Source organism: Triticum aestivum, chromosome 1B (genome assembly GCF_018294505.1).
Source record: "Triticum aestivum cultivar Chinese Spring chromosome 1B, IWGSC CS RefSeq v2.1, whole genome shotgun sequence".
In the NCBI taxonomy this organism is placed as follows: Eukaryota; Viridiplantae; Streptophyta; class Magnoliopsida; order Poales; family Poaceae; genus Triticum; species Triticum aestivum.
The window spans coordinates 458656359-458677627 of NC_057795.1; the positions used below are offsets into that span (position 1 = coordinate 458656359).

At 52.7% G+C, this 21269-nt stretch overlaps 1 protein-coding gene across 2 annotated transcripts; it reads left to right on the forward strand.

Moving 5' to 3' along the window:
- The first annotated feature begins 5839 nt into the window (after positions 1-5839).
- LOC123131520 (putative leucine-rich repeat receptor-like serine/threonine-protein kinase At2g14440) lies at positions 5840-21235 on the forward strand. Of its 2 annotated transcripts, none has more exons than XM_044551174.1 (8): positions 5840-6660; positions 7419-7870; positions 8324-8465; positions 8560-8631; positions 8705-8773; positions 8875-8946; positions 20790-20861; positions 20956-21235. In XM_044551174.1, the coding sequence occupies exons 1-8, from the start codon at positions 6032-6034 to the stop codon at positions 20993-20995; spliced, it is 1548 nt and encodes a 515-aa protein (XP_044407109.1). In that variant the 5' UTR covers positions 5840-6031; the 3' UTR covers positions 20996-21235. The 2 variants fall into 2 exon arrangements, with proteins under 2 accessions (XP_044407109.1, XP_044407110.1); XM_044551175.1 differs by having other exon boundaries at positions 5842-6660; positions 7425-7870.
- Positions 21236-21269: the final 34 nt, after the last annotated feature.

Sequence of the window (21269 nt, forward strand, 5' to 3'; positions counted from 1 at the left end):
TCACAACTAATACCGCCTGGAACACCATAGTGTGATGGTGTGTCCGAACATCATAGTTGCACCCTACTGGATATGGTGCGTACCATGGTGTCTCTTATCGAATTACCACTATCGTTCATGGGTTAGGCATTAGAGACAACCGCACTCACTTTAATAGGGCACCACGTAATTCCGTTGAGACGACACCGTTTGAACTATGGTTTGGAGAAACCTAAGTTGTCGTTTCTTAAAAGTTTGGGGCTGCGACGCTTATGTGAAAAAGTTTCATCGTGATAAGCTCGAACCCAAAATGGATAAATGCATCTTCATAGGATACCCAAAATGGTTGGGTATACCTCCTAATTCATATCCGAAAGCAATAGGGATTGTTTCTTGAATCGGGTCCTTTCTCGAGGAAAGGTTTGTCTCGAGAATTGAGTGGGAGGATGGTGGAGACTTGATGAGGTTATTGAACCATCACTTCAACTAGTGTGTAGCAGGGCACAGGAAGTTGTTCTTGTGGCGCCTACACCAATTGAAGTAGAAGCTTATGATAGTGATCATGAAGTTTTGGATCAAGTCACTGCCGTACCTCGTAGGGTGACAAGGATGCGTACTACTTCAGAGTGGTACAGTAATCCTGTCTTGAAGGTCATGTTGCTAGACAACAATGAACCTACGAGCTATGGAGAAGCAATGGTGGGCCCATATTCCAACAAATGGTTAGAAGCCATGAAATCCGAGATAGGATCCATGTATCAGAACAAAGCATGGACTTTTGTGGACTTGCCCGATGATCGGCAAGCCATTGAGATAAATGGATCTTTAAGAAGAAGATGAACGTGGACGGTAATGTCACCGTCTATGAAGCTCGACTTGTGGCGAAGAGTTTTTCACAAGTTCAAGGAGTTGACTACGATGAGATTTTCTCATCGTAGCGATGCTTAAGTCCGTCGGAATCATGTTAGCATTAGCTACATTTATGAAATCTGGCAGATGGATGTCAAAACGAGTTTCCTTACCAGTCTTCGCAAGGAAAGGTTGTATGTGATACAATCAGGAGGTTTCTGTCGATCCTAAGGATGCTAAAAGGTATGCTAGCTCCAGCTATCCTTCTAAGGACTGGAGTAAGCATCTCGGAGTTGGAATGTACGCTTTGATGAGATGATCAAATATTTTTGGTTTATACAAAGTTTATGAGAAATTTGTATTTCCAAAGAAGTGAGTGGGAGCACTATAGAATTTCTGATGAGTATATGTTGTTGACATATTGATGATCAGAAATGACGTAGAATTTTCTGTAAAGCATATAGGGTTATTTGAAAAGTGTTTTTCAAGTGAAAACCTGGATTAAGCTACTTGAACATTGAGTATCATGATCTTTGAGGATAGATCAAAAACCGCTTAATGGTACTTTCAAATAAGCATATACCTTGACATGATCTTGAAGGTGTTCAAGATGGATCAGTCAAAGAAGGAGTTCTTGCCTGAGTTGCAAGGTATGAAGTTAAGACTTAAAGCTCGACCACGGCAGAAGAGAGAGAAAGGATGAATGTCGTCCCCTATGCTTCAGACGTAGGCTCTACAGTATGCTATGCTGAGTACCGCACCTGATGTGTGCCTTGCCACATGTCTGGCAAGAGGGTACAAAGGTGATCAAGGAGTGGATCACCAGATAGCGGTCAAAATTATCCTTAGAGGAATAAGGATATGTTTCTCGATTATGAAGGTGATAAAGAGTTCAACGTAAAGGGTTACGTCGATGCAAGCTTTAACACCTATCCGAATGACTCTGAGTAGCAAACCGGATACGTATAGTGGAGCAACCATTTGGAATAGCTCCAAGTGGAGCGTGGAAGCAGCATTTACAATATGACCTAGAAATTTGCGAAGTACATACGGATCTGAATGTTGCAGACCCATTGACTAAAACCTCTCTCACGAGCAAAACATGATCAAACCCCAGAACTCATTGAGTCTTAATCACATGATGATGTGAACTAGTTTAGACACTAGTAAACTCTTTGGATGTTGGTCACATGGCCATGTGACCTGTGAGTGTTAATCACATGGCGATGTGAACTAGATTATTGACTCTAGTGCAAGTGGGAGACTGTTGGAAATATGCCCTAGAGGCAATAATAAATTAGTTATTATTATATTTCCTTGTTCATGATAATCGTTTATTACCCATGCTATAATTGTATTGATAGGAAACTCAGATACATGTGTGGGTACATAGACAACACCATGTCCCTAGTAAGCCTCTAGTTGACTAGCTCGTTGATCAACAGATGGTTACGGTTTCCTGACCATGGACATTGGATGTCATTGATAACGGGATCACATCATTAGAAGAATGATGTGATGGACAAGACCCAATCCTAAGCCTAGCACAAAGATCATGTAGTTCATATGCTAAAGCTTTTCTAATGTCAAGTATCATTTCCTTAGACCATGAGATTGTGCGACTCCCGGATACCGTATGAATGCTTTGGGTGTACCAAACGTCACAACGTAACTGGGTGGCTATAAAGGTACACTATAGGTATCTCGGAAAGTGTCTGTTGGGTTGGCACGAATCGAGACTGGGATTTGTCACTCCGTGTAACGAAGAGGTATCTCTGGGCCCACTCGGTAGGACATCATCATAATGTGCACAATGTGACCAAGGGGTTGATCACGGGATGATGTGTTAAGGAACGAGTAAAGAGACTTGTCGGTAACGAGATTGAACAAGGTATCGGCATACCGACGATCGAATCTCGGGCAAGTACAATACCGCTAGACAAAGGGAATTGAATACGGGATTGATTGAGTCCTTGACATCGTGGTTCATCCGATGAGATCATCGTGGAACATGTGGGAGCCAACATGGGTATCTAGATCCCGCTGTTGGTTATTGACCGGAGAACGTCTCGGTCATGTCTGCATGGTTCCCGAACCCGTAGGGTCTACACACTTAAGGTTCGATGACACTAGGGTTATAAAGGAAGTTTGTATGTGGTTACCGAATGTTGTTCGGAGTCCCGGATAAGATCTCGGACGTCACGAGGAGTTCCGAAATGGTCCGGAGGTAAAGATTTATATATGGGAAGTCCTGTTTTGGTCACCGGAAAAGTTTCGGGTACTATCGGTAACATACCGAGACCATTGGGAGGGTCCCGGGGGTCCACCAGGTGGGGCCACCGGCCCCAGAGGACTGCATGGGCCAAGAGTTGGAGGGGACCAGCCCCAGGTGGGCTGGTGCACCCCCCACCAAGGCCCAAGGCGCCTAGGGCTTGGGGGAAACCCTAAAGGGGGGCGCCCCCCTTGCCTTGGGGGGCAAGGCAACCCCCTGGCCGCCGCCCCCTCCTCAGATTGGATTTGAGGGGGCCGGCCCCCCTCTCCTTTGCCCCTATATATATGTGGGGGGTGGGAGGGTAGCCGCACCCCAGGTTCTGGCGCAGCCCTCCCCCTCTCCCAAGTACTCCTCCTCTCCCGCGGTGCTTGGCGAAGCCCTGCAGGATTGCCACGCTCCTCCACCACCACCACGCCGCCGTGCTGCTGTTGGACGGAGTCTTCCCCAACCTCTCCCTCTCTCCTTGCTGGATCAAGGCATGGGAGACGTCACTGGGCTGTACGTGTGTTGAATGCGGAGGTGTCGTCCGTTCGACACTAGGATCTCCGGTGATTTGGATCACGACGAGTACGACTCCTTCAACCCCGTTCTCTTGAACGCTTCCGCTTAGCGATCTACAAGGGTATGTAGATGCACTCTCCTTCCCCTCGTTGCTGGTTTCTCCATAGATAGATCTTGGTGACACGTAGGAAATTTTTGAATTTCTGCTACGTTCCCCAACAATCCTAGTGAAATTAGTAGCACAAGCAATTCCATCATATGCTATGTCTGTTTTTAAATTGCCAAAGGGAGTTTGCAAGGCTATCACATATGAAGTTTCTAGTTTTTGGTGGGGAGACAATGAGGAGAAAAGAAAAATGCATTGGTTTGCATGGTGGAAGTTGTGCAATCCAAAGAAAAAGGGGGGATTGGGCTTTAGGGACCTTCACAGCTTTAATCTTGCTATGTTAGCAAAGCAATGTTGGCGACTAATCCAGAACCCTGATTCTTTGTGCGCGTAAGTTCTGAGTGCAAAGTATAATCCTCATGGTGATGTTTTAAAAGCAGGTCCTAAGAAGGGCTCGTCCTATACGTGGCAAAGTATTGTTGCAGGCATACAAACCTTTCAGAGGGGGTGTATTTCACGTATTGGAACGGGTTCCAAAGTGAACATTTGGCAAGATCCATGGATTCCTTCAAGTCCATCACGACGAGTTATCTCTCTGAGAGGAGGAACCATGTTGTCAAAAGTTGAAGACTTCATTGATCCGCATACTGGACAGTGGGATGAGAATTTATACGTGATGTGTTCTCTCCTGTGGATGTTGAAAGAATTCTTAGAATACCACTAAATGTTCAGATGGGCGAGGATTTCATCGGTTGGAACTATACCCGGTCAGGTACTTTCTCTGTGAGATCGACATACCACAGAGAGTTTGAGCATCAATTCAGCTCTAAATGGACAAGAGCAGATGGGCAAGGCAGTGTTCATATCAACCTTGTTTGGAAGGATGTGTGGCGGCTACGGATTCCAAGGAAAGTGAAGCACTTTGTATGGAAGGTATTACATGGCGTTCTTTCCTGTTTTTGTGTGCTTGCTGGACGTCATATCCCCTGTTCACCTCAATGCCCAGTGTGTTTAGTGGGGGTTGAGGATATACAACACTGTTTGTTTCATTGTCATCGAGTGAAAGAAATTTGGATGCAGCTTGGCCTAAAGGAAGCAATACAGAGGGCAGTAGTTGATGATAGATCCGGATCAATTACCATGGAAATGCTGATGAAATTACCGGATGGATCAGCTGAAATCCCAAATGCCGAGTTGGTAGCCGTCGCTGCATGGTACATCTGGTGGCAACGCCCTCAACGTGTAAAGGGTATTGAGGTTCAAACACTAGAAAGGACAGCTTTGTCGATCAGGGTCCTAGCGACTAATTATATGAGGTCGGTATCACCTAAAATGCCAAGCAGAAAGGATGGTTGCATGTGGAAGAAGCCAAGTCACGGTGTGGTAAAAACAAATGTGGACGCATCGTTTCATGGAGATACTTTGTCAGGTGCTTCTGAAGCTATAGCTCGTGATGATAAAGGATATTTTATTGCTGCTGCAAATTGGTTTATCCCACATATACAAGACGTTGATGTTGCTGAACTTACTGCTATCAGGAACGGTCTTTTTCTAGCGGCTAGCGTCGGGTGCAATTTAGTCAAAGTTGAACCAGATTGCTTATTTGCTGTGGACACCTTGAACTCCATGGATTATTTGGGTCCTCATGTGGCAATAGTGGTTGATTGCAATCAGCTAGCGATGGAGTTCAGAGGCATTTCTTTCAAGCATTTGCTACCGTGAGGCAAATCAAGTGGCGGATGAGTTAGCCAAGAATTCTTTTGTTAGTAGATCCTCTAATTCTTGGGAATCTGTGATTCCAGGTTTTATTTCTCATTCTCTTGTAAATGACATGTCTATTATTTGAGAAGTAAAGTGTTTTACCCGTAAAAAAAAGCCTCATCTAACTTCTACACTATTTGATTAACCAAATAAAAAATAAAATAAAAATGTTTTTTTATACCTTCAGTTTTTTTTCTGTCTATCTTTTTCATGTTTCTGGCCATCGGCCTCTTCTCCAATCAATGAAATCTTAGCAGCTCTCCTGCTGATTTTTTTTTAAAAAGGAAAAAGATGACAACAAAACTGAGCTGTCAAAAATGTCCGCGGATATTTTCAAAAAAAAATGTCCGCGGATCCGCGTGACCCAGCCGAGCCCTACGGCCCGCCCGACCCAACGTCCGACACCCGCCGCCGGGAACGCGCATGCGCATCCGCCGCCCGTTCTCCGCTGACCGCGCCCACCTTCCCCGCCGGCCGAGTCAACCCACCCGCCCAGCACGAAACCATCCCAATTCCCCTCCATTTCCGCCCAAAATCGTCCGGCAACAGCAAGGCTCACCAGAATGCGGCCTCTCCTCAGCGCCGCCGCCGCCGCCCTCCTCCTCCTCCTCCTCCCCCTCGCGGCCGGCCAGCGACTCCGCGGCTTCTCCTACCAACTCGACTGCGGCGCCGCGAGCTCCTCCACCGACAGCCGCGGCCTCCGCTGGGACCCCGACGGCCCCTACGTCTCCGCCGGCTCCGCCCGCCCGCTCTCGGCCCAGGGCCTCCTCGACCCCACCCTCGCCTCCCTCCGCGTATTCCCGTACCGCCCCGCCGCTAAGTTCTGCTACGCGCTCCCCGTCGACCCCAATCGCCACTACCTGCTCCGCCCCACCTTCTTCTACGGCCCCACCTCGACGGCCCCGCCCGTGTTCGACCTCATCGTCGACGGCACCTTCTGGACCGCCGTCGACACCGCCGATGACATCCTGGCCGGCAGCGCCTCGCACTACGAGGCCGTGTTCCCGGCCAGGGGCAGGAACTTGACCTTCTGCATCGGCGTCAACCCCGACTACACCAACTCCGGCCCGTTCATCAACGCGCTGCAGGTCATCCAGCTCCATGATTCGGTGTACAACGCCACCGATTTCACGGGCAGCGCCATGGGCCTCATTGCGCGCACCAAGTTTGGCTCGACTGGCGACGTCGAGAGGTGAGTGCCGACTTCTCTGGCCTTGATTTCAGTGCCCTTTTAGTGATGAAGTGCTAGATGTTCTGTGATTTCCCATAATTTGAGTAGGTTTAGGAATTAGGACTGCAGAACTGACTCATTGTCGATATGGCTGAGAATGCTGTCGATCAGGCATATACAGTACCAGTTTTTATCTTAAGATAGTACCAGTTGGGTCAGTTCTTTGTGAAGTGAATAGCTCTAGGTTTCAGCTGTTTCTGATCTGAGGTTTAGTTTGTCATGTAAAGTAACTCTGGATGTGGTTCACAACATTTATTCAGTAGATGTAGGTTGATTTGGTAGTTTTCTTTCTTTAGAACTCTTCTAATTTTTATGGTCATGTTGCGGCTGTTGCTTCTTTGGCTCCTATAGCATGTTGAGCAATGAACATGATCCCCCAATATCAAAGAAGCAGAATTCACCATATCGAATCCCTAATTCTTAAGCAAAAATACCAAAAGTTCCTGAACCTCTTTCTCGTTACTTTTTTGAGGAAACATGTGCATGCACTAGTGATTAGAACTTTACAAGTGTATTCCAAGGAACAAATAGGTACTTGTTAAAAAGATGCTCACTAAATGAAGTACAAAAAGGAAAGAAGCGTGTCGGCCTATATCATATATGTTTTTATTTTCTTTCGTTCTCCCTTTTCTAGAGGACTACAAATTACAAGCTTTATGTAGATTTTCTTGTGAGGAAGTTCTGTAGATCCCTGACTTCATTTTCTTCATTACATTCAAACTTAGGTACCCTGATGACAGTTTTGACCGCTATTGGCAGCCATTTCCAGACAGCAAACATGCAGTCAGTAGTACCCACAACGTTACATCAGCCGATTTCTGGAATCTTCCTCCTCCTGACGTATTTAATACAGCTTTGGTAGCAGAACAAAATGCACCCTTGGTGTTGCAATGGCCGCCGATATCTCTTCAGAATGGCAGCTATTATGTTTCTCTTTATTTTGCTGATACATTGGCTAATAGTTCGAGGACCTTGGATGTGAATATTAATGATTACCAGTTTTACCAAGGGACTGTAACATCAGCTGGTCTTTCTGTCTTTGCAACTCAATGGATTCTCTCAGGCCTAACCAGAGTTATATTGACTTCTAAGTCTGTTCTTCCACCACTTATCAATGCTGGCGAAGTCTTTGGAATTTTTCCCATCGGAAGACTGACAATTACACGTGATGGTACATCATTTGCTGCATTTATTCCTTTATTATCAATTGTTTCCCCCTGAGTTGACAGTGCATGCAAACAGGCAATGAAACATTTCCTGTTCAGCCTGATGCAATGCACATTATGTATGTAAATGTGTAATGATTCTGGTAGCACTGATTCAATTATTTGTATGGTAGGTTGTATGTTTATGTACTGTGTTAGCAACATGTCATCAAAATGTGCCTTGGGTGAATTTGCGTATACATGACCATTTGACATCTCTCCCAATTTTAGCATCACGTTGAGTCGTACTTGTATTGTTCAGATATTTTATCAAGTGTGCACATTGACTTTAGGTTGTGTGAGTGTCCTTTAAATATTGTTGTGGGCGTATTACATGATGTTCTTGCAATGCAGCAAGTTGCTCTAACTTGCGCCTGTCTCTTTTATGAAATTGACCTAGTACTTTCATTTCTTTACAGCGCTTGCTATGGAGAGTATGAAGAGAAGCCTCCAAAACATACCTGATGATTGGATTGGAGATCCATGTATGCCTCATGGATATGCTTGGACTGGAGTTACATGTCAGGAAGGACAAAATGAAAATATACGTGTCATTTCATTGTGAGTTCAACTCATGATCCTTCCATCTATACGATGCAATTCTTTTATCCTTTGCAAGTTTGCAGTAACAATTCTTTGTATTGGTCCACACCAGGAACTTTTCAGGTATGGGTATCTCCGGATCTCTGTCGCCTGACATTGCAAATCTGACTGCTCTTATTGATATGTAAGTTCTATTTATAACCGATCAAAGGGAATGAAAATATAAGCTAGCAAAATGACACTATTACCATTGGCAGATCTTTTGCAAACAATAGCTTGTCTGGAACTATTCCTGATCTCATCAATCTGGGACAACTCCAACGACTGTAAGCTAACCCTTCGGCTTTTGTAATTTAGTTCAAAAATTGTTTATACAATCATACTATTTATACGTTACTGCGAAAATTGGTTTGTCTTTACTCTTTAGGCACCTGAATGATAACAAGTTGAATGGAACAATAGCTGAGACGTTGGGGACAATTCAGCCCTTGCGTGAACTGTGAGTTGATTTGTGTCAATATTTTTACTTACTGGTTATTGTTCCAGTTTCAGAATATTTGCCTGCATTACTTCTCATGTCGGAGTATTCAAAGAACAGAAAGCATAAAACACGAAAAGCATAGCAACCATTTTAGAAACATTTGCCAGGCCCCCGGGTTGCCCTTTCAGGCAGCACTTAGATCATAGGACTGACGGCAGCATGGCTTCTTCCCGCTCGTCCATTGCCAATGGTGTTGGAGGAGGATGGTTACTATGCGCTGTTCAGATCTTTCCAGTCGTGTTCGGTTCCAGAGATGCTTTGCTCGATTGACGCAGTGGCTGTGATGGTAAATGTGGCAGCTCTGGCGGTCATGGAGGCTCAGATCTGGAAGCTGAAGCGGCTCCTTGGCCATAAGTGAAACTGATCCCTTATGCACAGTATTTTGCCATGAGTGCAACTGGTAGGACTAGGGTTCCTACCGGCTCTACTCCGTAGGTTATACGGGCAGAACAGCGAGGGTTGGGGGCGAGGGCGGGGGCTCCGGCGTGTTGGCGCCGTCGCGAGGGAGAAGAAGGGCGGCGACGGCTAGGGCAAGGTGCGGCTAGGGTTTCCGGCTCCTCTGGAGTCGGGCAATATGATAGAACTATCTTTATTGCTTGATCTCAAACGATGTCTTACAACTAGTATTTATAACTTTAGCCTAAGATAACTTGCCTAAACTAACTTGCCTAAGATAACTTGTGGGTCAAGCCCCTAATACTAATGCCCGGTGGGCCTCTTCCTTGTATAGACCAAACCGGTCATAACATCTCTCCCCGCCTGCGCAAACAACCCGTCCTCGAGCTGAAAGTCTGGATAGTGTTGGCGGAATTCTTCACGCTGCTCCCAAGTAGCCTCCTCCTCCGGAAGGTCTGCCCACTGAACGAGGATGAACCAGACGCCACGACGGAGCTGCGCCTGCAATACCTTTGCCGGCTCTGGAAGAATGCGACCATTGGCGATGGGAGGAAGCGCCGGTGGAGCCGCCGGTGGCTCGCCACGGAAAGGCTTGAGCAGCCCCACATGGAAAACGTCGTGGATGCGAGTGCGGGCTGGAAGCTGAAGACGATAGGCCACCTTTCCAATGCGCTCCAAGATAGGGAAGGGCCCGGCGTAGCGAGGACCGAGCTTGCGCTTCGCGCGCGGGTCGAGGGACTGCGTAGAGCGATGGAGAAGACGCAGCCACACCCAATCACCCACCGCGAACTCCGCCTCGCGATGATGATCGTCGTAGTAGTGCTTGGCCAGCTGCTGGGCCTGAAGGAGACGCTGACGAACCTCAGCAAGCATCTCGTCACGAGTGCGGATGAGGTCACCCGCAACCTCCGTCCGAGCTATCTCCGGATCCACTGGAAGTATAGGCGGGGGTGGTCGACCATAGACCACCTCAAATGGCGTAGCGCGCAGGGCGGAGTGATAAGAGGTGTTGTAGCAGTACTCCGCCCAAGAGAGCCAGTCCACCCAAGCGCGAGGCCGATCACCTGTCACACAACGCAAATACATGGCAATGACCTTGTTAACCACCTCGGACTGACCGTCCGTCTGAGGATGGAACGCCGTACTCAGGCGGAGCTGGACACCCGCCATCCTGAAGAGGTCGCGCCAGACATGGCCCGTGAACACGGGGTCTCGATCACTGACGATCGAAGCAGGGAACCCGTGTAGACGGACGATGCCGTCGAAGAAGGCCCGGGCCACGGACGCCGCCGTGTATGGATGGCCGAGCGCTATGAAGTGGCCGTACTTGGAGAAGCGGTCGACCATCGTGAGGATGACCGACTTGCCGCCCACCTTGGGAAGGCCCTCAATGAAGTCCATGGAGATGTCCGCCCAGACCTGAGATGGCACCTCCAAGGGCTGGAGTAACCCGGCCGGCCTGAGAGTCTCTGTCTTGTTGCGCTGGCATGTCTGACAAGACCGAACCCAGTCGCGGACCAGGGCGCGATCGCCAGGGATGTAGAAGTCGGCGCGAAGACGATGGAGGGTTTTCTGCATACCCTCATGACCTGCCGAGTGGGCGAGCTGTAACACCTGGTGACGGAGATCATCCTGCGCCGGAACAAAGACCCGGCGCCCATGGAGGAGCAGTCCGTCAGAAAAGCGCCATGGCTCCTCCAGGTCGTCGGCCGTGAGCTGCTGCTGAAGATGGACGGCATCGTCGGCCGTCGCAGTGGCGCGGCGAATGTCGGCGAAGAGGCCGAATGTCGGCCCGGAGCGGATGCACAGGGCCGCCCCGGCGGACTTGTCAGCGGAGGAAGCGAGGTCGGAGTCGCGACGGGACAGCGTCGGCCACGGTGTTAAGGCGGCCCGGCCGATACTCGACGGAGAAGTCGAAGCCGAAGAGCTTGCTGATCCACTGGTGCTGCGGCACGGTCGACAGCCGTTGGTCCAGCAAAAACTTCAGCTGTAGTGGTCGGTGCGAATCTGGAAGGACCGTCCCCACAAGTACGGCCGCCAATGACGAACAGCCTGTACAAGGCCAATGAGCTCCCGCTCATATGCTGCCAGCTTAAGATGACGCGGAGCGAAAGGCCGGCTGAAGAAGGCGAGGGGCCCATTGCCCTGATGAAGCACGGCGCCGAACCCTGCGCCCGAGGCGTCACAGTCCACCACAAACGGGCGGTCGAAGTCGGGCATCTGGAGGACGGGGCCCGTCGTGAGGGCCCCCTTGAGGGCCTCGAACGCCGTCGTCGCCTCGTCGTCCCAGGCGAAAGCGTTGCGGCAAAGCAACCGCGTGAGGGTCGCCGCGATAAGCCCGAACTCCCGGATAAATTTCCGGTAGTAGCCGGCGAGGCCGAGGAACCCGCGGAGAGCCCGCGGCGAGTGAGGGGTCGGCCATGCGGAGACGGCTGCCACCTTGTCGGCGTCCATAGCCACCCCGTCGGCTGAGATGACGTGGCCCAAGTAGGCCACCGAAGGTGTCCCGAACGAGCACTTCGAGCGCTTAAGGTGGAGGTGGTGCGCTCGAAGCTCGTTGAAGACGATGGCGATGTGCTGGAGGTGCTCGGCCCAAGACGCACTGTAGATTAGAATATCATCAAAGAAAACGAGCACAAACCGGCGTAAGTAGGGCCTGAGGACGTCGTTCATCAAAGCCTGGAAGGTCGCCGGGGCATTGGTGAGGCCAAAGGGCATCACCAAGAACTCGAAGTGGCCGTGATGAGTCCGAAACGCCGTCTTAGCGATGTCATCCGGGTGCATGCGCACCTGGTGGTACCCCGACCGGAGGTCAAGTTTGGTGAAGAAGCGCGCCCCGTGGAGCTCATTGAGGAGCTCGTCGACCACCGGAATAGGGAACTTGTCCTTAAGTGTGACAGCATTAAGGGCATGGTAGTCGATGCAGAAACGCCATGTGCCGTCTGACTTGCGGACGAGAAGCACCGGCGCGGTAAATGGCGAAGTGGAGAGCCGGATGATGCCTGCCGCGAGCATGAGCGCACACTGCCGCTCCAACTCATCCTTCTGCAACTGTGGGTAGCGGTAAGGCCGTACCGCCACCGGCGCGGAGCCTGGCAGAAGATGTATACGGTGATCGTACGTGCGGGCGGGCGGCAGCCCCTGTGGCTCGGTGAAGATGTCCGCGTCCTGCTGGAGGAGGCTCTCCAATAGTGGGTGCTCGGCCGTGGCGGTGGTCGCGGCCAGCTGGAGTGGAGTGGTTGGGGCGACACCTCCAATGCCGTCCCACTGAATGCGGCGGCCCAACAGCCAGAAGGTCATCGTCAGCGCGTCGAAATCCCATAGAATAGGACCAAGAGTGCGCAGGAAGTCGACGCCGAGGATGAAGTCGAAGCAGCCCAAGTCGATGCCGGCGCAGGTGATGGTGAAGTGCTCGTTGCCGATAGTGATGGGCACGTCGCGGGCGAGCCCGTGGCAGCGGAGACGGTCGCCATTAGCGACGGTGACTCGCAACTGCTCACCGCCGGTTGGCTGTAATGCAAGGCGCCGCATGGTGGTCTCCGGCAGAAAGTTATGCGTGGACCCTGTATCCACTAGGGCCACCAAGCGCTCGCCCTGGATCATGACCGGTAAGAGCATCGTCCGTTCATCACGGATGCCGGCCAGCGCGTGTAGGGACACCACGAGGGCGGTGGCCGGGGTGGGCGCGGGTGCCGCTGCGGGCTCCGCAAGGGCTGGAGCGCCGAGGCCATCCTCCAGTGTCTCCTCCTCAGACTCGTCTGTCGTCTCCAGGTAGAAGAGGCGGGGACAGACATGGCCCAGTGCATAGGGCGCATCACAGTTGAAACACAAGCCCAGGCGCCGGCGTTCCAGCTGTTCCGCCTGAGTGAGGCGCCTGAATGGCCGCGTCGGTGCCGGGGTGGGTGCCGGGGCGGCTGTGGACGACGCCAGTGCTGCCGGAGACGGCCGGGGAAGCTGTCGGCCCCCACGTGGCGCGGATGGACGCGTTAAGGCCTGGGCGCGCTGCTCGAACGCCCGGGCATAGTACATGGCCGTCTGAAGGTCTTGGGGCCCCTTCATCTCGACATCCACGCGGATGTGGTCGGGAAGGCCGCCGATGAAAAGCTCCGCCTGCTGTAAGGCCGTCACACCGGGCGCGTGGCACGCCAGGGCCTGGAAGCGGTCGGCGAAGTCCTGCACCGTGGAGGTGAACGGCAAGCGGCCCAACTCGGCCAAGCGGCTCCCGCGGACCGGTGGCCTGAAATGAAGAAGGCACAGCTCTCGGAAACGATCCCACGGGGGCATGCCGCCCTCGTCCTGCTCGAGGGCGTAGTACCATGTCTGGGCGGCCCCGCGGAGATGGTAGGAAGCCAGCCAAGTACGCTCCGACGCGGGTGTGCGCTGTCCGCGGAAGAACTGGTCATACTGGTTGAGCCAGTTAAGAGGGTCGTCGGAGCCGTCGTATGTGGCGAAGTCGATCTTGGCGAACCGGGGCGGCTGCTGGTGTGGCGCTGGCCCACTGCCTCGGCGGTGCGTAGGGCGGATGACGGTGCGCGGTCCATGGTGGAAGGCCTGGCGTAGTTCCCGGTGGCGCCCGACGCCTCGGGCTGCAACGGGAAACAGGACGGCGGACGGGCCCTCGGGTAGGCCGATGGCGGCCCGTGAAGCCAGTCGGGGAGTAGTGATGGCGATGACGAAAAGCGGACCTCCTGGATCGGAAGCCCGCTCGGCGACGACCGGCCCAAGTTAGGGCTGGGATGGGGCGGTGGAGGACCCTGTTCCGTGGCTGCTGGAAGTGATGGCGCGGCGGGAGACGGCGCGGATGGCGCGGTCCAGGTGGGCCACTGCTGCCCTGTGGTGGCGGCGAGTGGCGTGGTTGCCGTCGCGAGCGGCGGCGGCCACTGTGGCCACGGCGGCGGTGCGGCCGCCGGGGCGGGGAGCGCCGGGTAGCCTCCGGTGATGGCCCCCGGTACCGAGTACCACGGCAGCGCCTGCGAACCCGCGGCCATGGCGGGATGTAGTGGTGGAGGCGGCCCGTACGGACTTGCCAGGTAGAGGCGGATGCCCTGGACCGCGGCGACTAGGTCGTTGAGGACGCCGGCCATTGCCTCCTGTGTGAACTGCTGCGGCTGCGGGGGAGGTGACGGCGGCGGCGTATGTTGGACGGGGGTCGGTGGCCGCCCGTGGCCTGGCGCGGTGCCGGGCGCCGGGAGGGTCGGCGCCGAGAGCGACGCCGTAGCGCCCGCCGAGAGCGAGGCCGTGACGCCCGGCGCGGAAGCGGCGGCGGTGGAGGAGTTGGCGGCAGCGGCGGTGGTGGAGTTGATGGGCAGCGGCGGCGGCGGCGGCGGCGGAATTGGAGGTGGCGAAGACATGGTCGAAACCCGGGTACCTGATACCAAATTGGTAGGACTAGGGTTCCTACCGGCTCTACTCCGTAGGTTATACGGGCAGAACAGCGAGGGTTGGGGGCGAGGGCGGGGGCTCCGGCGTGTTGGCGCCGTCGCGAGGGAGAAGAAGGGCGGCGGCGGCTAGGTGCGGCTAGGGTTTCCGGCTCCTCTGGAGCCGGGCAATATGATAGAACTATCTTTATTGCTTGATCTCAAACGATGTCTTACAACTAGTATTTATAACTTTAGCCTAAGATAACTTGCCTAAAATAACTTGCCTAAGATAACTTGTGGGTCAAGCTCCTAATACTAATGCCCGGTGGGCCTCTTCCTTGTATAGACCAAACCGGTCATAACAGCAACACCTCAAACCTGGGGGACTCTATTTTATTCTCATTGCAAGTTCCCTAGATTGGTGTTGTTAATTCACGTGGGATGAAACTTCCTCTCAAATTCCCACTCCTGATTCCCGCCAAACACCAAACGTGGGTTTGGGGACTAATAATCAACTTCCCAAGCCTAATCCCGCAATAAACCCCCACCTGTAAATTCCCGTCCCCTTTCCCGAAAATAGCCATACACGCTGAGAGTATTCAAGCCACAAACTTTTTTCTATGTCGATCTACAGTAGTTCATTTTTATTCTGAAGATGTAATTATTCCTTGGCCAATATTCGGTATCTGCATGGTGTGCTTATTTCTGTTGTTGGCAATTTTACCCATTGGATATATTTGATTAACCCCTGAGTAGCCAATTGCATCTCCTTTAGTGCATTTTGTGAGTTTTTGCAGTTGGCATTTTGTTAGAAAAAATGACTGGTCATTTGTAAATAGACTGTACTTAGTAAACGAGAATATTTAGGCAATGCGCCACACCTGGGGCGGCCCTCGTGTTACGTATATATAGGAGTACAAGGGAGTTACATGCCTTGGAGGCCAAGAGAGATCACAACCATATCATACAAAATCAGGTAGGTTGAGATATTCCTATACATAAGAGATACAAGGAGATATACTCTAACATCCCCCCTCAGTTTGTGCGTCAGCTGGTAAGAGGCACAAACTGGACCGGAACTCCGAGAAGAGCTGCGAGGGTAAGCCTTTCGTCATAATGTCAGCATACTGGCGAGATGATGGCACATGAAGCACACGAACCTGACCAAGGGACACCTTCTCGCGAACAAAGTGAATGTCGATCTCGATGTGTTTGGTACGGCGGTGTTGCACTGGGTTGGAGGCCATGTACACTGAGCTGACATTATCGCAAAAAACGACCGTTGCAGTAGTCAAGGGATGATGGAGCTCTGTAAGAAGCTGACGGATCCAGCAGCACTCTGGCAATAGCGTGAGCGACAGCACGATACTCCGCCTCAGCACTCGATCTGGAAACCGTGGTCTGGCGCTTGGAGGACCAAGAGACCAGGGTGTCACCAAGATATACACAGTAACCTGAGGTAGACCGCCGAGTGTCAGGGCAACCGGCCCAGTCAGCGTCGGAGTAGGCCGTGAGAGATAAGGTCGACGTCTGAGGAATGTGCAAGCGGAGATCCAGTGTACCCTTGATGTAGCGAAGAATACGCTTGACCAAGTGTAGATGCGGCTCACGGGGAGCATGCATATAAAGGCAGGCTTGCTGCACAGCATAGGCGATGTCCGGACGGGTGAGGGTGAGATACTGTAATGCACCAGCATAACTCCGATAGGTAGTAGCATCATCAAGCAAAGCACCATCAGTGGCTGAGAGTTTGACCTTGACATCAACAGGAGTAGGCGAGGGATGACAGTCGGCCATGCCCGCACGTTGAAGAAGATCCAGGGCGTACTGTCGCTGAGAGAGAACCAGTCCATGAGCGTCCCGAGTAACCGAGATGCCGAGGAAAAATGAGAGGTCTCCAAGATCTGTCATGGCAAACTCCGAGTGTAGCTGCTGCGTCAAATGTTGAAGGAGTGCAAATGTAGAAGCGGTGATCACAATATCATCAACGTACAGGAGGATGTACGCGAGTTGATCTCCATGGCGGTAGATGAACAGAGAGACGTCCGATTTCGACGCAACAAAACCGAGGCGATGAGCGTAGAGAGCGAACCGCTGGTACCATGCACGGGGCGCCTGTTTGAGCCCATAGAGCGACTTGTGAAGGCGGCACACAGAGTCGGGGCGACGGGCATCAACAAAACCAGGCGGCTGCTGGCAATAAACCTCCTCGTCAAGATTGCCGTTGAGGAAGGCATTCTTGACATCAAGCTGGTGGATCGGCCACGCACGGGAGACCGCAATGGTGAGGACGATGCGGATGGTGGCCGGTTTGACAACCGGGCTGAACGTCTCGTCGAAGTCGATGCCCGGCTGTTGGGAGTAGCCGCGGACCACCCACCGAGCCTTATACCGAGCAAGCCGCCCATCCGAATGGAATTTATGCTTGAAGATCCACTTCCCTGAAACAACATGAGCATGAGGTGGGCGTGGAACAAGTGACCACGTCCGGTTAGTGACAAGCGCCTCGAACTCATCATGCATGGCACGACGCCAGTGTGGGTCGTTGAGAGCACCCCGGTGTGTTTTGGGAAGAGGAGAGACGGAGGAGTCGGAAGCCATAAGGTTCATGTGATCGATGGGCTGGAAGAGACCGCGCTTGGCGTGAGTCAGCATCGTGTGGGTGTTGCTAGGGGAGGGTGGACGGTGTACGACAACAGGAGGAGAGGATGTGCTTGGAGGAGACCCAGGGGAGGCGGGTGCGCTCGGCGGGTCAGCTACAGCGGGAGAGCGAGTAGGCGGGCTCGACGGCCCAGTGGGACTAGGCGGCGGGCTCGGTGGCCCAGCGTGGCTGGGTGCGTGGGCGGGCGATCGGACAGAAGGGGGAGGGGAAGGTGGAGGGTCAGCATGCATAACGGGTGCATGCATAGCGGGTTGAACCGCAGGAGATGGGGCAGGTGTGGTGTCGGTGGCGATGAGGTGGAGGAGAAAATCCAACGACGCAAGAGGGTTAGACGGGCGATCCGGAGAGGAGGAGAAGGGAAATATCGTCTCGTCGAAGACGACATGGTGAGATATGATGACGCGACGTGTTTGAGGATCTAGACACCGATACCCTTTGTGGTTGGAGGGATAACCTAAGAATATGCACGCGACGGAACGGGGCGCTAGCTTATGTTTGGCGACGGAGGATTGGTTAGGGTAGCAGAGACATCCAAAGACACGGAGCATGCTATAGTGGAGACGGATATAGGGGATGGCGAATTCGATGGACTGAGAGGGGCGTATGTTGATGAGATGGGTGGCGGTGGCCAAGGCTTCCGCCCAATAGGACGGTGGCATCGAGGACTGAAAAAGGAGTGTGCGTGTAACATCGTTGAGGGTGCGGATGGCACGTTCGGCCTTGCCGTTTTGAGGGGAGGTGTAAGGGCATGAAAGCCGAAGATGAATGCCGTGAGAGGCAAAGAAGGTGGTGACCGTGGAGTTGAGGAACTCGGTGCCGTTGTCGGACTGCATTGCTACTAGTGGACGGGAGAATTGTGTGCGGGCGTAGGCGACAAAATTAATAAGTGTGGTGGCGGTGTCGGATTTGTTGCGAAGGGGAAACGTCCATAGATAATGCGAGAAGTCGTCCACAATAACAAGATAGTACTTAAAACCAGAGTTGCTCAAAACAGGAGATGTCCAAAGATCACAATGCACTAACTGAAACGGTTCGACAAAATGCGATGTAGACCTACTGAACGGCAAGCGCACATGTTTGCCAAGTTGGCAAGCATGGCAAACGTGTGGTGCCGGTTTATTACAAGGAATAGACGACTGTTTATGAAGATGCGACATAGCGTCGCGACCTGGATGTCCTAGACGACGATGCCAAAGCTCGGTGGAGGTGGTGGCGATGAGTCCTCGGGCGTGATGGTTGATGACCGAGGAGGGGAACACGTAGAGATCTCCATGGCTATTGCAGCGAAGGATCACGGCCTTGGTGCGAAGGTCCTTCACAGAGAAGCCGAAGGGGTCAAACTCAATGGAACATAAGTTGTCAGTAGTAAAACGACGAACAGAAAGTAAGTTTTTAACAATGTGAGGTACGAGAAGAACATTGTGAAGAAGAAGTGTGCGAGCGGAAGTAGGAATAGAGGCGTCACCGGTGTGGGACACGGGTAATGTGGAGCCATTGCCAACAGTGACAGAGGAGTAGGAGGAGGCAGGAAGGAGATGGCGAAGCATACCGGGGTCGGAGGCCATGTGGGAGGTGGCTCCGGAGTCCATGACCCACTCACCGACGTTGGAGGCCGATGCAGCGTTGTTCAAGGCGGCCATCAGCGCGGCGCAGTCCCACTGAGGAGCCGGGTTGTAGCCAGGGACCGGGGGGGGGGCGTTGGTGCCGAAGGCCTGGCCGTGAAGGGGAGCCAGGGAGGTGAAAGCCTGGGCGGGTGGCAGCACCGGGGGACGCGGGCCTAGCAGGCCGGCGCCATCGGTCGGTCGTGGCGTGGGAGCGCCCTGGGGCTGCAGCGGCTGGCCCGTGTATGGGTTGAAGCAGATCCACGGGCCTACCGCAGGCTGACCGCCTGCACCGACGCGGGAGCCGCCGGAGTTGCTGCCGCCGGAGCCGCCGCCTTGCCGCTTCTTGCGCCAGTTCCTGCCGTTGCGGTTGCCGCCACCACCGGAGTTGCCGCCACCACGGTTGCCGTCGCCGCGGTTAGAGTTGGCGCTGCCAAGGCCGGAGCCCTGGGAAGAGTGACCGCCGTACAGGGCGATCTGGTTGGCCACGGCGGAGGTGTTGGCGAGCTGAGTCTCGCGGAGAACCAGCAGAGAGCGCGTCTGCCCGAATGTCGGAAGCAGGTTCTGCATGGTCACGATCGTGGTGATGTCGGCGAACCGCGGGTTGAGCCCGCGAAGGCAGTTGAGGACGAGGGTTTGGCCGTGACCGGAGTGTCGACGTCGGCAAGGGCGTCGGAGAGGGCCTTCAGGCGGTGGCAGTACGCGGTGACCGAGAGATCGCCTTGGACGAGGCCGCGGAACTCGGCCTCGAGGTAGACCGCGTGCGTCATCCGGTTGTCCAGGAAAAGGTTGGAGATGAGATTCCAAGCCTCATGCGCCGTCTGATCTTCCGCCATGATCAGATCAAGAATCTCGTCGGAGATAGAGCCGTACAGCCAGGACCGGACGACGTAGTCCTCGCGGGTCCAGTCCGGCGTGCGGTCCGCCGCGGGCGTGACGGTGGTGATGTGGGACAGCAGGTCGTACTTGCCGAGGAGGACGCGGATGAGCATCCGCCACTTGACGAAGTTGGAGGTGTTGAGATCCAACATGACGGGCACGTGGGTGCGCACACTGGCGACTTGCACAGCCGGCAAGGCGAAGGCGGGCATGGTGGAGTTGATGAGGGCGCCGGCGGTGGTGGAGTGGGAGGCGGGTAGGGAGGGAGAGGTGAGGGAGGAGGTGATGGAGGCGCCGGTGCCAGACATGGCGAGGGGACGGCGATCGGGAGGGGGCTGGCGGCGGCGTGGTAGGGTTTAGGAGGAGGGGATCGATCTATCTGATACCAAGTAAACGAGAATATTTAGGCAATGCGCCACACCTGGGGCGGCCCTCGTGTTACGTATATATAGGAGTACAAGGGAGTTACATGCCTTGGAGGCCAAGAGAGATCACAACCATATCATACAAAATCAGGTAGGTTGAGATATTCCTATACATAAGAGATACACGGAGATATACTCTAACATACTTGCATGGACTCCGTGCAATGTTTAACAAAAAATATCCGCATGTAAATTTGTACTCCCTCGGTTCCAAAATAAGTGTCGTGGTTTTAGTTCAAATTTGAACTAAAAGTCTAAAACAAGGACACTTATTTTGGAACGGAGGGAGTAAGCTCTAAGTTGTCAATATCGTTGAGATTCTTGCTTGTACCATCTTATTCCTTGGTGCATCACAAGTTTTGAATGTTCTTACAATCTACTTATTTTCATCTCCAAATTAGCTGCACTTTATTTGCTTTTGCACAAGTCATAACAAATCACTTGCGAACTTGCTTACTGTTTTTATTCATGTATACAGATTCTTGCAAGACAATGAGCTGGGTGGAGCAGTTCCACAGAACTTGCTGAACAAAACAGGGTTGACTAGCAAGTAAGTTTCATCTAAGGCTTTCCAGGAAATCTTGATCACTAACGATTTCCCATGTTCATTGGACATCTCGTAATTGTATTTCATTTGATTGTAGGTTTTGTCCGGGCAACCAGTTCACACAACCACAGTGCTGACTGACAGTCAAACACTTTGTTGAATACAGTAGGATGGTGTGTTTGTTCTTTTAGGATGGCTAGAGCAAGATTTTGTAACCAGTCAAATGTATGTACAGTAAAATGATTGGAATCCAGTGAAACGAGTTGGCGGAAGCAGGTGAAGATAAACAATCCTGATTGTACAGTGCCAATTCTGTAGTTTACATTGTCAGTGTGTAATGCAAGGAGAAAATGAAGCACTGTTGAATTCTCTCAAACGAGCTTTGGACTGCGCCCCAACGAAACATTACAC

Coding starts and splice junctions, on each gene's coding strand:
- LOC123131520 (XM_044551174.1), top strand. CDS start 6,032: ATGCGGCCTCTCCTCAGCGCCGCCGCCGCCGCCCTCCTCCTCCTCCTC. Junction 6,661..7,418: donor TCGACTGGCGACGTCGAGAG/GTGAGTGCCGAC, acceptor CATTACATTCAA/ACTTAGGTACCCTGATGACA. Junction 8,466..8,559: donor AATATACGTGTCATTTCATT/GTGAGTTCAACT, acceptor GGTCCACACCAG/GAACTTTTCAGGTATGGGTA.